The sequence below is a fragment of the Cylas formicarius genome, unplaced genomic scaffold (assembly GCF_029955315.1).
Source record: "Cylas formicarius isolate icCylForm1 unplaced genomic scaffold, icCylForm1.1 PGA_scaffold_9__14_contigs__length_23061073, whole genome shotgun sequence".
In the NCBI taxonomy this organism is placed as follows: domain Eukaryota; kingdom Metazoa; phylum Arthropoda; class Insecta; order Coleoptera; family Brentidae; genus Cylas; species Cylas formicarius.
Window position 1 is genome coordinate 3,684,601 of NW_026844365.1, and position 14,812 is coordinate 3,699,412.

The 14,812-nt window shown below is 34.4% G+C and overlaps 1 protein-coding gene across 1 annotated transcript in view; it reads right to left on the bottom strand.

Moving 5' to 3' along the window:
* Positions 1-14,812, bottom strand: part of LOC132706991 (roundabout homolog 2-like) — a 306,365-nt gene that overhangs the window by 181,805 nt on the left and 109,748 nt on the right. The window contains exon 2 of the mRNA XM_060678593.1: positions 524-832. Coding sequence (XP_060534576.1) covers positions 524-832 — 309 coding nt within the window. The remainder of the gene's footprint in view (positions 1-523; positions 833-14,812) is intronic.

The following is a 14,812-nucleotide window of genomic DNA, read 5'->3' on the forward strand; positions in this document are numbered from 1 at the left end:
TTTGGTGTTATAGTTCGAAACTTACGAACAATACGAACAATACGAAATTGTAAAATTTTTGTTTTAACTTCTAATTCTGTATAAAAATTTTTAATGTTAAAACGCAAAGTTTAATACTAAAACTTACGACACAACTGGAATTTTTAAAATTTTATCTTAAAATTTACAGTTTTATCTCAAAATTTAGACTCATAACTCGAGGTTTTAAAAGTTCATGTCTAAACTCAAAATACTATCAAATCTAGAGGTACATACAGTGTGTCGCAATAGTATATCAACGGTTAATATCTTCAAAACTATGCTATGCTGTTTTAAAATTTCTTCATTTGCAATGCAATGCAATGGGGTAAAATCGTACTGAGTGTAACATTTAAAAATACACAACTTTTTTTTTGCAATATTCGAGCTCACTATATCTCTACTCTAAGTGAAGCCTACAATACAGCACTGTATTTTACTCATTAAAATATCAACCGACAGTTGGCATATATTATTATCACCACCAAATGAGCTTGGGACTTACCAGCAACTTGCAGTGTCGCGTTCCTACTAGTAGCCGAGCCGGCAGCGTTTTTGGCCACACACCAATACACACCCGCGTCCTGTTCCTTTTTACTGTTCATAGTCCGCAGGAAGAACAACGATCCGGCGGGAAGCAGCACCCGATGGGATTTGTTGTCCGTAGGCGAGGTTTTCACCAACTCGCCATCTTTGTACCACTCGATGACGGGATCAGGTCGCCCCTCTGCTTTGCAGTTCAGGGTGACCGGTTCGTTTTTGGCCACGATGATGTCCGACGGATGCTCGGTGATCCTCGGCGAACGATATTGACCTGAAATTGCAAATCTGTTTATTATCAGTAAAAAAGAGGACACCTGGCAAATACAAAACCAAAAAATAAATGACCAAAACGAAGACAAGTTGGTAAGTGATGATAATCACATAATTACGTAGAAAGGAGCAAAATGATATAGAAATTATTGAAAATCTTCAAATCAACAATTATAGGCCCATCATTATTCTGAGTTGTATTCCTAAAGTGTTCGAAAAGTTTTGTCTGCTGGTATGAAAGGCCTTATCGACCAACAGTTTGCATTTCTCCCCCATCGTTCCACTGAGCTAAAATTGCTCACATTCACAGATTTTCTGCTGGGATTATTGGAGGGGGGTCTCACGTTCATGCCATTTACACAGACTTTCCAAAGGCTTTTGATCATCGAGTAAATCATCAAATCTTAATAAAAAAAAAAGCGAAACATTGGAACGCACAACTGAAAGAGTGCAAATTGTGCGCGTCCAGAGCTTCCAATCCACCGAAATTAGAGTTCCTTCCTGTGTTCCACAAGGATCGCACCTGGGACCCCTGCTCTTCGATGTCTATGTGAATGATATTGCCTCGTGTTTTCATCACGCATGTTTCCTATTATTTGCAGACGACTTAAAATTCTATATGAGAGTCCATAATGCAGTCCGATTTAGATCACCTATCTCTATGGAGCGATTATATATACATCTCTGATTCCAGGTCAGTGAATTGTGGTGTACCTAAGAGAAGTTTACTCGGTCCTTTATTGTTTATAGTGTTTATAAATCATGTATTTTCATCGTTCCCCCATACTTACTTTGCCCTTTTTGCGGATGATGCAGTTTCTACCCTTTCTGCAGCATCGTCTGAGCAACTTAGCATTGCAACCAAGACAACGGTGGAGCAAATGAAACATTGTGCAGAAATTAACGAATTGATGTTGAATAAAAGTAAAACTGAGATGATCGCCTTTTCAACACGGGATTGAAATAAGAGTTTAGTAGTACGCTTTAATGAAAGCACAATTCAACAGAAAAGTGTTGTAAAATTCCTCGGAGTTTATGTAGATTCGAGACTCTCCTAGTTCGAACAGGTGGACCACATTCTCAGAAAACTTTCTGTTTACTGCTTTGTCATATGGAGGCTCCGCCATCAGGTTTCTTTCCCCCTGTTAAAAATGTACTATTTTTCGTATGTCTATTCGTGTCTCAACTACGCCTTGGTTTGTTGGGGAGACTCCCCACGTGCGGAGCATGTTTTTAGGATGCAGAAACGCATTTTTTATGTCGGAACCTATTTCCACAACACTCTTTATTGACACTTTCTAGTATGTACATACTAAATTGTGCCACGTATGTAAAAAGTAACTCTAATCTTTATTTGCCCTCAAGAAACTCAGATATTCAGTACAGTTTAAGACCGAATCTTAACATAAAAATACCTACACATCGACTGCCTCTTACAGCAAATAGTCCCTTTGTTTTGACTGTAAAAATGTATAATAAATTGCCTATCGAACTGAAGGAGATAACTAGTCAAACAAAATTACAATACAATTACAATATTAAGGATTTTCTTTGGTGTGATACCTTTTAATACGTATTCGTTGGTTGTTATTGTTTATATATTTGTTATTTATACATCAGTATTACTTATTATTATTATTATTATTAATTTACTAATTATACTAAGATAATTTGATACTTTTAGATTATGCTGACAATATCCAACACTTGTAAATCAAGTCTTATGGAAATAAAGCTATCTTTATCTTTATCTTTATTTAAAAGGAATGGAACTAAATATTAATAAATGTAGACCGTTATTGCAGGACTCCGAAATAAGGGATCTTGGAGTGTTACTCGATATTAAGTTGACTTACACACAGCATATTTCATCGTCAATCACTTCAGATTTTGGGCTTTATTAGGGGTTGTACAGTGGACTTCCAGAGTGTTCCGTCTCTCAGATTACTGTTCTGCTCCCTAGTGCGTCCTGGTTTATTGTTCCAGTGTGTGTTCACCTTCGTACAACGTCCAAATACAGGCCATAGAAGGAGTGTAGCATGGGTTCCTTTGCGTCGAAGATCCAGACGAGAATATGACAATTTTTGCATGAGTTTGCACGAGACGTTTTCCACGAGCCGTTATGAAAATTATATTAAAAAGAAGTAGATCAATTGCGAACAGTAACGTCAAATCGATTATTGACTGGCAATTTGCGGTAACCGGTACGGGATTTACATATGAGGTATGTTGTGTCAAAGAACATCAGCCTAGTCGCCATAAATAAGGCTGTTAATGATTCCGCTCAGCGGAGCGCAAAATTGGTAATGCAGAAAATCGACGGATAATACCACCAGTTAGTCGTAAAAGCTTCTTTTTTTGTGCTGAAAAAAGCTTCCACGGTGTTTACCGTTACGCTTTTTTAAAGTGTGCATAATTTTTCGATTTCTCGGGCAAATTTCGTATTTAAATGTTCCTTTAAGGGCGATCTTTGAGCAGCTCGCAAGAATTTTACGACCCGAAAACGTCCGGCTTTTTAACCAGATGCATTTTTTAACTCGGCCGGGTTATTACGTCAATTGAGCGAATTTACATATTTTCTCAAAAGAAACTCAAAACAATGTTTAAATCATCCGAGATTTTCATCTATCAATTCTTGAGTTTTTGATTCTTGGAAATGAAGCAGAAAGAGGAATCTAGAAGAACAAATAAGAACGAAGCAACAATTAGAAAGAGAAAATGCTGAATGAGACCTCCAATAAGAAAAACGGAGGGAAAAAATCTAATATCTATAGAATTATCACATGCAGAACAAATCTTCTAGTTCTAAATGAAAACCAACTTCATTTTCATGACAGTTCAGTTGTATCTATAATTTTTGCGGGACTCAGTCGTAATAGGCTTATATATATAACTATATTAAACTTCATAGAAAAATATACCACCAAAGGAGGTTGAGAATAAGATGTTAGCCAGAAATATGGGCCATAAATACAAGAAAAAAGTGAACACATTAAGAGAAAAAATATTTCCAAAGACCTAAGTTGGAATATGTACAATATGCGATGAGTGTAAATTCTGCATATTAAAGAGAAAAACTTTTTTCTTTTTAGTCTCTAACTGATGGATGAAAATGAAAATAAAAGGGGCAACCAACTAAAATTAATAATATACCAGGAACTTTAAACAAGCTTTATGCTTCCTATGGAATGAAGGACAACCTGAGGAAAGTATAAAACTATTTTTTTAATAAATTATTTTGTCTTACACTAGCTTACTAAATAATTAAAATTAATTCACATTCAACAGATCATTTTAAGTGGTTAAACAAACTTTTAGAAATACTGAACCCAAGAAAATGTACACAATATCATTATATAGAGCTTTCCTAGGACGTTGCTGTATACTTCAATATTAAAATGTTTAAAAACAACAGAAAGAATGCGTAATATTTTTGGAATACTTCAAAGTAAAATATTTTTGTTTGTATTTTGTTGAATTATGCTGAAAAATAAGTAACTATTTATAAGGATATATTTATCATTTATTTTTAATGTCATACCGGAGTAACACTAATTTATATCTCAGTTTTACTCAGCCAAGTTATTGGTCTAAAGAATGAGTAGGGAAACAAGGCTGAAAGGCTGAAACACAAATATAATATAATAGAAGGTTGATTTCAATTTTAATTTAAGTGAAGGATGGCATTAAATCGATTGATTTGTCGACCATATATAAACCACACAAAATCTTAAAGGCACAATATATAGACGAACTGATACTGAAGTAATTTAAAAAGACCTAATTACACACTCTGAATGAGCACGGTAAGATTGATAAAATGCCTTCTCTCTTTTTCATGGCAACACCGGCAGCACAATAACAGAAAAAAAAATTACTTCTTCCCACACTTATTAATGTATCCTATTTTTCTCATGTTTGTTAAAGATATACTGTGCTTTTTTTTTAAACTTTACTTTTCGAAAAAATATCTGAAAGCATAAAATTTAAATCTACTTAGGTAGGTCCAGTCACTTTTACTATAAGGCATTATCGGCTGGGACGATGTGTACAAAACCATTGGAGGTTATTCAGAAATTCTTCCTGAGAGTTATATTTCAACTTGACCGACCGTACCCCTCAGATCAGCTTTTTAAGTTAGCAGAGTATCAACTATTCGACAACTATACTATAAAGTAACTATAATTTATATGCAAAAAACCCATCATTTTACAATCACATCTTGTGAACACTTTACTAGAGAAAAAAGGAAAGAAAACTTAACACAACCATGTGCAGAAAAAAAGATAGGGCAGCGGACATTTCTACATGTTGGAAATAAATTATACAACATACTTCCTGCTGAAATGAAAATGATTATAACATCTAATTGGTTATTTTAAAGTTTAAGTTTAAAGTAACACGTAAATATTTTTAAATGACATTTGGTACAGTTGCTAAACTTTTTAGGATTTATTTAACGAACTAAAACTTAGAATTACATTGTGTTTAGGGGTGGGTAACACAGTGGGAAAAATTTGCCCCAACTTTTTTGTTTGGCGAATTTTCGTAATTTGGACTACAGAATTTGAAAATCTTAAGTTTTCTACGTAAATAAGGTACCCTGTCACACCTCGCTAGAACACACCGTTTTTGAGGAAAAATACTTTTGAAAATTGAATGACAAAATATTTATTATTAATTACAATGAACGATTGACATTTAATTTTTATTTACTCACAACAGAAACAAGTGAACGCGTACGTACGTTATTTACTATAAAAATTCCGATATTCAAATTCTGCAGTCCAAATTACGAAAATTGGACCAACAAAAAATTGTGGCAAATTTTTCCACGCCTCCCCTGTGTTACCCACCCCTGAAGACAATCCAATACTAAAAAGTTTAGTAACGGTACCAAAATTAATTTATTTTTATTTTTTATTAATTTGTTTCGAAAATATTTACAAAAAATCGCCATCACCTCTTCAAATTCAACAGCCTGTATGTTAAAAACTAAGACCTTTTGGACCTAGCTCATATGAACTTTTATCCTTATTTTGGGTCACAGAATACGCGGTTACGTGGTCAAAATATTGACGTCTAATTTCGGGACACCCTGTATATTTTAATTTGCCTGGGTTATTTGTAAAATAAATAGTGTTACGAATTCCATCACAAATCTTATTATGACTATGTCTTATTTTTTATCCCAAATTTCAAATGTACTCAGTACTAACTATGTCAAGGTAAAAGATGGTACCGTATGGGCAAAAAACAATTTATTATTATTATTGTTATATCCATTCCAAGAGGAAGTCAATTACCATTATAGTTTCCCGTGGGACACCCTGTACGTGGTGGGAGCATTGGTTCGATATAGATACGGCGAATAAAAATCCCGATCGGCCACAATGGCCACGGTAGGCAACGAATAAAATCCCGATGTGTTCAATACGGGACACCACGTTGAAAAATATAATTTATAAGTCCGTGTTTGTAGATCGTATCGATAATTGTCGTGAGGTCGCTCAGCGTGAATTTCCATCTATTTATCAAAATACGTTCGTAGCTGGCGAATAATGTGTCCCTTTGTATTTCGTTGGAAAGAAATCGAAAAAAACGTTTGTCGAGATTCGATCTATCAAGTTGCGCCAGACGTTTGAAAGAGAGTAATTTCACCGGCACACGGTGCGATGTGATCAATTAGCGTCAAAAACGGGCGCTTTCCGCAATTTTAGTGGACGATATTGTCGAAATACGTAACTAAAAATACTTTTTTTTTGACGCAGAAACTAACGTTTTTCGCAGCTTAATTTCATGCAAACTTGACGAAAGTCCTTTCCGGAACTAATGCTAGAAAGAAATTTTTTATATTGCACGTAAGAATGTAACATAGAAAAATACGAGGGCAACATTTGTAATAAAATCAAAGCAAAACACGCTTTGTAATCGCATCAATGGCTTCATCTGGTGTCAAAAATCGTTTCCCAAGTAATTTATTCTTAACATATGGGAATAAAAAGAAGTCATTAGGTGCAAAATCAGGACTATATGGTGGACGGCTCATCAAATCAACTTGTTTAATGCTCAAAAAGTTCTTTGTTTGCACTGATCGGTGAGGTTTTTCTAATTTGTTCGAAGACTTTCGGCAAAAAAATGGTCATGTACCATTCAAAATTGACTGTTTTACCTTTCACCAAAAAACAGGCATTTATTTCTAGATGCTTTGCGCACGAACAACTTTTGTGGGCTTTGTCTCAATCTAAACGACCCACATACTCGACTGCTGCTCACTTTCAGGTTCATATGCATAGATCTATGATTCATCACCTGTCACGATATCATTTCCTTCGACCAATCAACACGAGCCTTTTATTGAGCTGAACAAATTTTTTTAGCGGCAAAATGTTCATGCAAAATTGTAATGCCCAAACATACCTCAATCTCATGGTATGTCACATGACGATCCCGCAAAATCAGTTCATCAATGCATTGTTGTTAAGTTAGTCCACGGCTAAAGTTGTAAAAAAATATTGCACGAGAATGCTCCCGATTAAGTTCCATTTTTAACAGTCGAAATATTTTTAATTTATCACAAAAACCACAAACACTCTTTCGCCAAAACCTAACTGAGTAAACCTAACCTCAAAATGTCAAACTTCCCTATGAAAACGTTAGTCGCCAGATGGCAGGACTTTTTAAAGAAAATCTCGAAATAAAAAAGGCAGACAAACGAGAAAACTATAATCAGAGATACTAAGCGTTCCGTCACTCAATACAAATCACCACAACCTTTCAAGGCAAAGCCATACTTGCCACTGTTGTCTTTTCCTTACATTGCAAACGTCACAGACCACATGACAAAAGTTCTTAGCAAATATAACGTGAAAACCAGATTTACCTCTTGTCCAGAACTCTCTCAACATCTTTGATCCGTCAATGAGAATTTTCTGTTTGAGATACCAGGAGTTTACAGCATTCCATGCAACAGGATTATTAGCGAAACATCACCAACTTCGATTCATCAACGACCCACGCAAGATTTGTAAATAAAAAAACCTATAATTGATTATATTATTCGACGAAGAAAAGTAACCTCCAATCTACAGATTTATAAATATTCAGAAGATAGAAAACTCAAACAAGCGCCGACCATTAGAGAAAAATTTACAACTATTCAGGTATTAGTGTCACAACATCAGAACAAATTGGAATAGAAAAAGGCTTGAGACTAGGATGATCCCTGTCACCTACACTTTTCAAATTGTACGTCAAGGAAGAACTACGAAGATGATGAAGATGATCAGGTGATTATGCTGCAGACGATGAAGAAAATGTGACAGAGACATTCGATCCAGATTTATCCAGTAGAAAACAGCCATTCAAAAACTAAACTCTCTTTTATGGTCATCATCATCAGTAAAGTATATAAAAAGAAACTTGAAGCTGTAGAAATTTGATGTAGGGGGTCGAAGTAAGAGAAAGTTCCAAATGACACCACCTGGGCATGTCATGCGAACGTTAGAAAAAAGTCCAAAATGCAATGGAAGATAGAAGAGCTACAGATAATGATTGCGCAGATATGAATTCGTCGAAATTAAGTTGCGGAATATAATAAATACTAAAAGAATTTAAATTGTATAATATTGCATCAGAATATACGCCACAAATATTTGACAGGGATAAAGATTGTCACATCATTTACTGGATGCATCGGATTACCTATCACAGGCAGAGTTATCTCGACTAGTTCCCAAGAAGCGGTTGAGATACAGAAGCTTCAATCGATTTCTTCTATTCTTCTCTATTGCACCAACTTCCTTCATCCAGATTTCATTTTTCCCATGGCGCTACTCCTACTTCTACTTCACTACTCGAAAAGATCTTCCTAAGTTACCTCGCTTCTTTTCATTCCATATGACCATATCACTATGGTAGTTTTTCCTCCACTCCATGTACCCTACACATAGAACTAACTAACTAAAATTAACATGACATTCTCCTTATTACTTGCATATTTTATTTATATTTAATATATTTACAATTAATTCCTGGTGGCAATTTCTACGTGACACAGCATTCAACGATCCATGCTGGCCGGAAATTTAATTTGTTTTCGGGGAAATGACGTTAAAACATTAATCAAAGTACATTAATCACGCGATTAACATTTGTTGTCGATTTACGCCACAGTGACGGCCCCCTTTTTCGTTTATCTCTAATTAATGGGAAATTGGACTCTTTCTGTGTCAGTTGCAACGGTGCAAAAAGCGTTCACTAATTGAGTGAAAGGTTTTGTTCGATTCGATAGGACTTGGAAGGCATTTAGTGCCCACGCCGCTCTACCGCACTAAAATTCCAACGGACGATTCGTTAATGAACTGTGTTTCTAGGTTTCACTTTATTTAAATATTTTAATCCGTGCACAGGTGATAATAATAACGACTACCTTAAACATCATTCTGCGTTGTTTCAAACAATCATATACAGTGAAAACTCTCTATAGCGTATAACGCAGAACTCTGTATTACGAACAAAATTTGTTCTACAATTGGATCTTCATACAAAGCAATGTTGCAGTGGTTCCTACAGTAATGTCTTAAACATGTACCACTCTCTGGACCAATCGTAAAACTAAAAGCAGCAAAGTTTGCTGCACAGCTTGGCGTTATCGATTTAAGGGCTTCGGCAGGATGGTTTTTAATGCTCACGAAACTGATATTTTTTACCAAATGACGCCAGATAAAACTCTTAAATTTCGAAGCGAAAATTGTGTGGGTGGAAAACTTTCTAAAGACCGTATAACAGTGTTAGTAGCTGCCAATATGAGTGGGAGAGAAAAAAGAAAGCTGGACGTAATTTTAAAATCAACTAACCCATTTTTTAAGACGATCAAGCATTTACTTACTTACAAGGCAAACAAGTCTGCATGGATTACAATTTTTGAAGAGGAGATATGGAAATGGGATGCAGAATTGCAGACAAATTTTCAATTAATATGCTAGGTGCGGTCAACTTTATTAGTAAAGTTTGGAAAGAGGTACAGCAGAAACAATTCAACACTCGTATCGTCATGCAGGACTTATTACTGAATGCGAACAGGACTTGGAAGATGATCAGTCACTGAGCGAGTGGATAAAGCAGTTTCAAACAACAATTACGTATACAAGTGAGGAGTTGCAAAATTTTATGGTAATAGATCAGGATTTGCCTACAATAGCAGTTGATAGAGGAAGCCTTATTATAACAAGCAAGATACGGTGAGGGAGAGTACTAAGAGGAAGAAGAATATGAAGAAGTTGATCTGGGATCACCACCAACCATTCAACAAGTCCTATATTCAGTTAATCATGGGGAAGATGCCAATACAAGCCAAACTACGAGATGCGTATTGGCATACTAAAAAAATTTGAAACATTAAATATTCTTAAAGTTCTTAAATATTTATATAGAATTATATATGTTCCTAAGTAGATGTTAAAATATGTATGTGTATGTGTATTTTTATTTGTTATTTTTCAAGTGCCCATAACTCTGTATAATGAAAAAAAAGCAGTCTTCAATTTCGCTATATAGAGTTTCGACTGTAATTCGAGATGCCCGTCAAAACAGGCAAACCAACACCATGGGCCGGATATTCTAAATATTGAACATCATAAAAATATATCTATCCTAAACACCTGCAGAATAGTAAAGTTCTCGCCTATGGAATAAGATGAATTTCTTCTGAGCCCGACCAGTACATTAATAACTACATTGGATAATATGCTGAAATATTGGCATTCGGTGTCAGAAAGATAAGCACCATGATATAATCGTTACTTGGGACCAGACCAGATATAGTGTGCCTCCAACTTGATGTACCTGATGATACAAACGTCCCAGTAAAAGAAACTAAGAAGAAGAAAAAGTACGAAGATCTTGAACTAGAACGTATTAGGACCTAGAATACAAAAATAAGACAGTGCCTGTATTAGGACCAACTACGTCTCACATATCTTAATCAATCAATTCCTTCATTTTCTTGCTGAAATCTAGATTGACCCTTGATACCTGTGAACAAATAATCTGGAAACCAGATGGATAATAATATTCATAACAATTATATATATATATATATATATATATATATATATATATATATATATATATATATATATATATATATATATATATATATATATATATATATATATATATATATATATATATATATATATATATATATATATATATATATATATATATATATATATATATATATATATATATATATATATATATATATATATATATATATATATATATATATATATATATATATATATATATATATATATATATATGTTTTATAAAAAAAATTAGATATACATTCTCAATTCTGAATTGATGACTGATCTTTCAAGTGTGTAGTAGTAGATCTTAAATATGCCTTTTAAAGAATCCACATAATTTGCTAACCAACAGCAAAAATAATGAATTTTAAAAATTTTAAAATTTAAAAATATTTGACAAATTGCTGTCTTTCCTAACGAAAGTTTCCTTTGTTGTATTTGCATTTGAGGAAGTGATGATACAAAAATCGCGAAAAAGAACCCGACACGTCATTAAAGACGATGAAAAATGTGTTAATAGTCGTTATTTAGACGCACATCGCCATTACGATTATAAATCCAAGCCCAGAGCCCAATAAATTCCATTTACAACACGCACCGATTGTAATTGCTTTATTTAATTAACCTCCCGCAAACGGTTGGTTACTTTTACCACTTACCATGTGTACTCCCGCCTCATCTCTATCGACGTAATTGAATTTAAGACTTGCGCGGTGACTTGTCAATATTTATAATAAATTATGTCGATAAGCGGGCCCAGCGGAGGGCAAATTCATGAAATTGCCCCCCGTCGGTCCGCTAAATATAACCACCTCTCATAAATGTACTTAATCCAAAGCAACATACTTTTCGTACTCCGTACATCTGACGGTTTCGTCGAACAACATCAATACAATTATTGTCGGCGAATCGTTCCCATTACAGGTCTTGATAACAACGTTTTTTAATTGGCGTGCGGCCTCCTAGCTCGCCAGACGCGGTGCCGTTAGAGCAAATGGCGAAACGTAGCAAGAAAGGCGGTATCGAAGGAAGGGATATAACCTTTTAACGATTCATTGGAGCTTTTTCTCCCATAATATCATAATTAAATTTATCGTCAGGTAAATCATAAAAGTGTTTTTAATGATAATGGCATCAAGACCGATTAACAATAATGAACAATATAGTCTATATACTCCTTCCAGTCAATACTGTGATTAATTTAGATATCATTGTTACTTATTATAATATTTTTTTGTTGATATAAGTTAAAGTTTGGCAAATGATATACCGTTTTTACGACATCATCCGGTATTTTACCTCGCTTGGGTTTCTCTTTCTAGTCGCCCTCATAGACATGTTCTACAGATGTTTTCCAACTATCCCAACAATTCAATTGTCCCAGAACTAAATTTCAGCGACGCGTTGTTTCTTCTTAAACTGTCCACATTATACTTCTTTTCAAACTTTCCCGTCGTATGCGGTATTTTAGTCATCTAGGATGTTAATTTTATGGCTCCACATTCCCCAGATGTCGATTTCAGAAACAGAAACGCAGCAAATGTGTTCGAGTCTTTGGTCCATTTGAATTGGAAGTTCATCATCAACGATTATTGCGTCATCGACCACAATCTCAACTTCGCTGGACATCGCAAGAGATTAACAAAATTGAATAATGTTAGTATATGGTAAGAAAAAAATTGTAATAAAATTTTTAAGGTAACTCAATAAAAATGGCACACTGAGTCTTGAAAAACAATTGAATAGCATTATGTAGAACTGGGAAAACATCCATTAGCAATCAATAATCCATATACAATCTTGTATTGTCTGCCAAGAAAAATATTTTTGAGTGCATAATGACTCTCTCTTAAATTGGAAATCAGTTTAAGCTTTCTAATGTGTTTTGATATTTCAAATTCAATATCAATTCGAGTTACTTCAAGGAGGGACTGTTTTAGTAAGATTTATAAAAAGCACACTAATTTGAATTAATATATTATATATGGTCTGTTCATAGATATAAGAAAGTGATCAACAAGATTATTACCTAAAGTTTCGGAACTTAAATTCAGGTAAAATTGTGGTCCGTAATGGAAAATAATTTTATACCTACCTGTATTTAATACTTTTTGATTTGGTGTACTACTTAGTTTAAATTTATTAGTAATCATTCTTTTTTCGTGTGTAATTCAGCGTGTTCGAATTATGCAAAATATGTGCGAGTCTAGTGTATCTCAGGAGATGCTCCCGGCTAAATGTAGAAAACGCTATTCTATTGAGACTAAGGAAGGTATAACCAATGTTTATTTGACACTCATTGAACGTAATGCCAGCAAGCAAGCATCTTTAGAAGAAACGTGAGGAAAAAAAGAAGCGATGCTGACATTTCCTCGAGTGTAGATGAAAGTGAAGTAATACCCCGGAAAAGGATTGGGTTGACTCAACTGATAAGTGTAAAAAAAACGCGCCATCAAAAAGAGGTAAAAGAATAACTATTTTGCATGCTTACTCTAAAGATGGTTGGATTCCTAATGGACTTTCTCTGTCTGCGACAAATATTAAAGATTCTTCTCTGGATTACCGCTTATTTATTTGAAAGTTGGTTTAAGAACAAACTAGTTCCAAACATTCCTCCTAATAACGTCATTGTAATGGACAATGCAAGTTATCACGGTAGACAGTTGACTAATGTGTCACAAAAGCAACAGTCCAAAACTACGTGTATAATAACGACATTTATTTTCACGAAGATTATACCAAATTGAGGTTCTACAAAGCTTGAAGCTACAAAAGAATACCAACACACAACTGGCTTTCGTAGGGCATCTTTGCGAATTAAATAATTGTTGTTGACTTGATAAATTTTTCATTAAATCTGTCGATTTAATTTTTTTCAACTTAAACGGGCCGGATTAAACATAGTATATGAAAATAACCCCAAAAACGAAGTCAATCTAAGATTCAAGGTACGGATATGAGATCTCAATGAAAATTTATCCCATTATTCCTCCAAATAGCAGTTGTAATATAAGTTCTTCCGATACCGAGTTCGACTGAGCGCACACAATAGACAAACCGAAGCTCGACCATATGTTGGCTTGCCGATTATTTTTCAAAAACGGCAACGGCATTATATTATGTCAATGGCATCGATAAAAGCTGGAAACCTGCACCCAGTTCCACGACTAAAGCCACCCAGTAGAACGTTTAACGTCGAACCCAAAGGACAATTAATTATTTTTAATTTATCTCCTTATTTAAATCATAATAAGTCGACTTTACTGAATTGGGCGACTCTTTGCCGATTATATCTCCAGGGCATGCTTTGTTTTTCACGATAAAGTACGGACGAACTCGAGATCGGATGCTTTTTGCCACGCAGCGGCGCGCCTGGGTTTGCTTGGAACTGAGTAAGACCATATAAAAAAGCTACTAAAGCTTGGCTAGTTTTTAGTTAATTTGTTACCGAAAATCTGTCAATTTTGGGTTTCTTCTAAATTGGAGAACAAATTAATCAGTCATACACTATTTTTGATCATAAACATATAAATGTCAGTGGTTGGAAATATTTTATATAATAATTTTGACTTTACTGACTGCTTGGCATTTCTCTACGGTTGTTATGGTGCTATATTTTTGATAAAGTCTGTTCATAGATATAAGAAAGTGACTAACTGATACGAATTAAGGAAAGAGCCGGGCAAGCTGTAAGAATGAAATATGGCCGAACAGGTCAGTGCTCTGCTTAGAATTGAATTATTTGGGGTTTTGTTAGAAAAGATACTAAAAAATATTTATTTATTTATGTATGTATTTACGTTTAAATCTAAAATAAAATTACAAATTATTTTTATTGCCTTCTTAAATTACTTAAAATTATTCACATAACATATCAGTGTCAC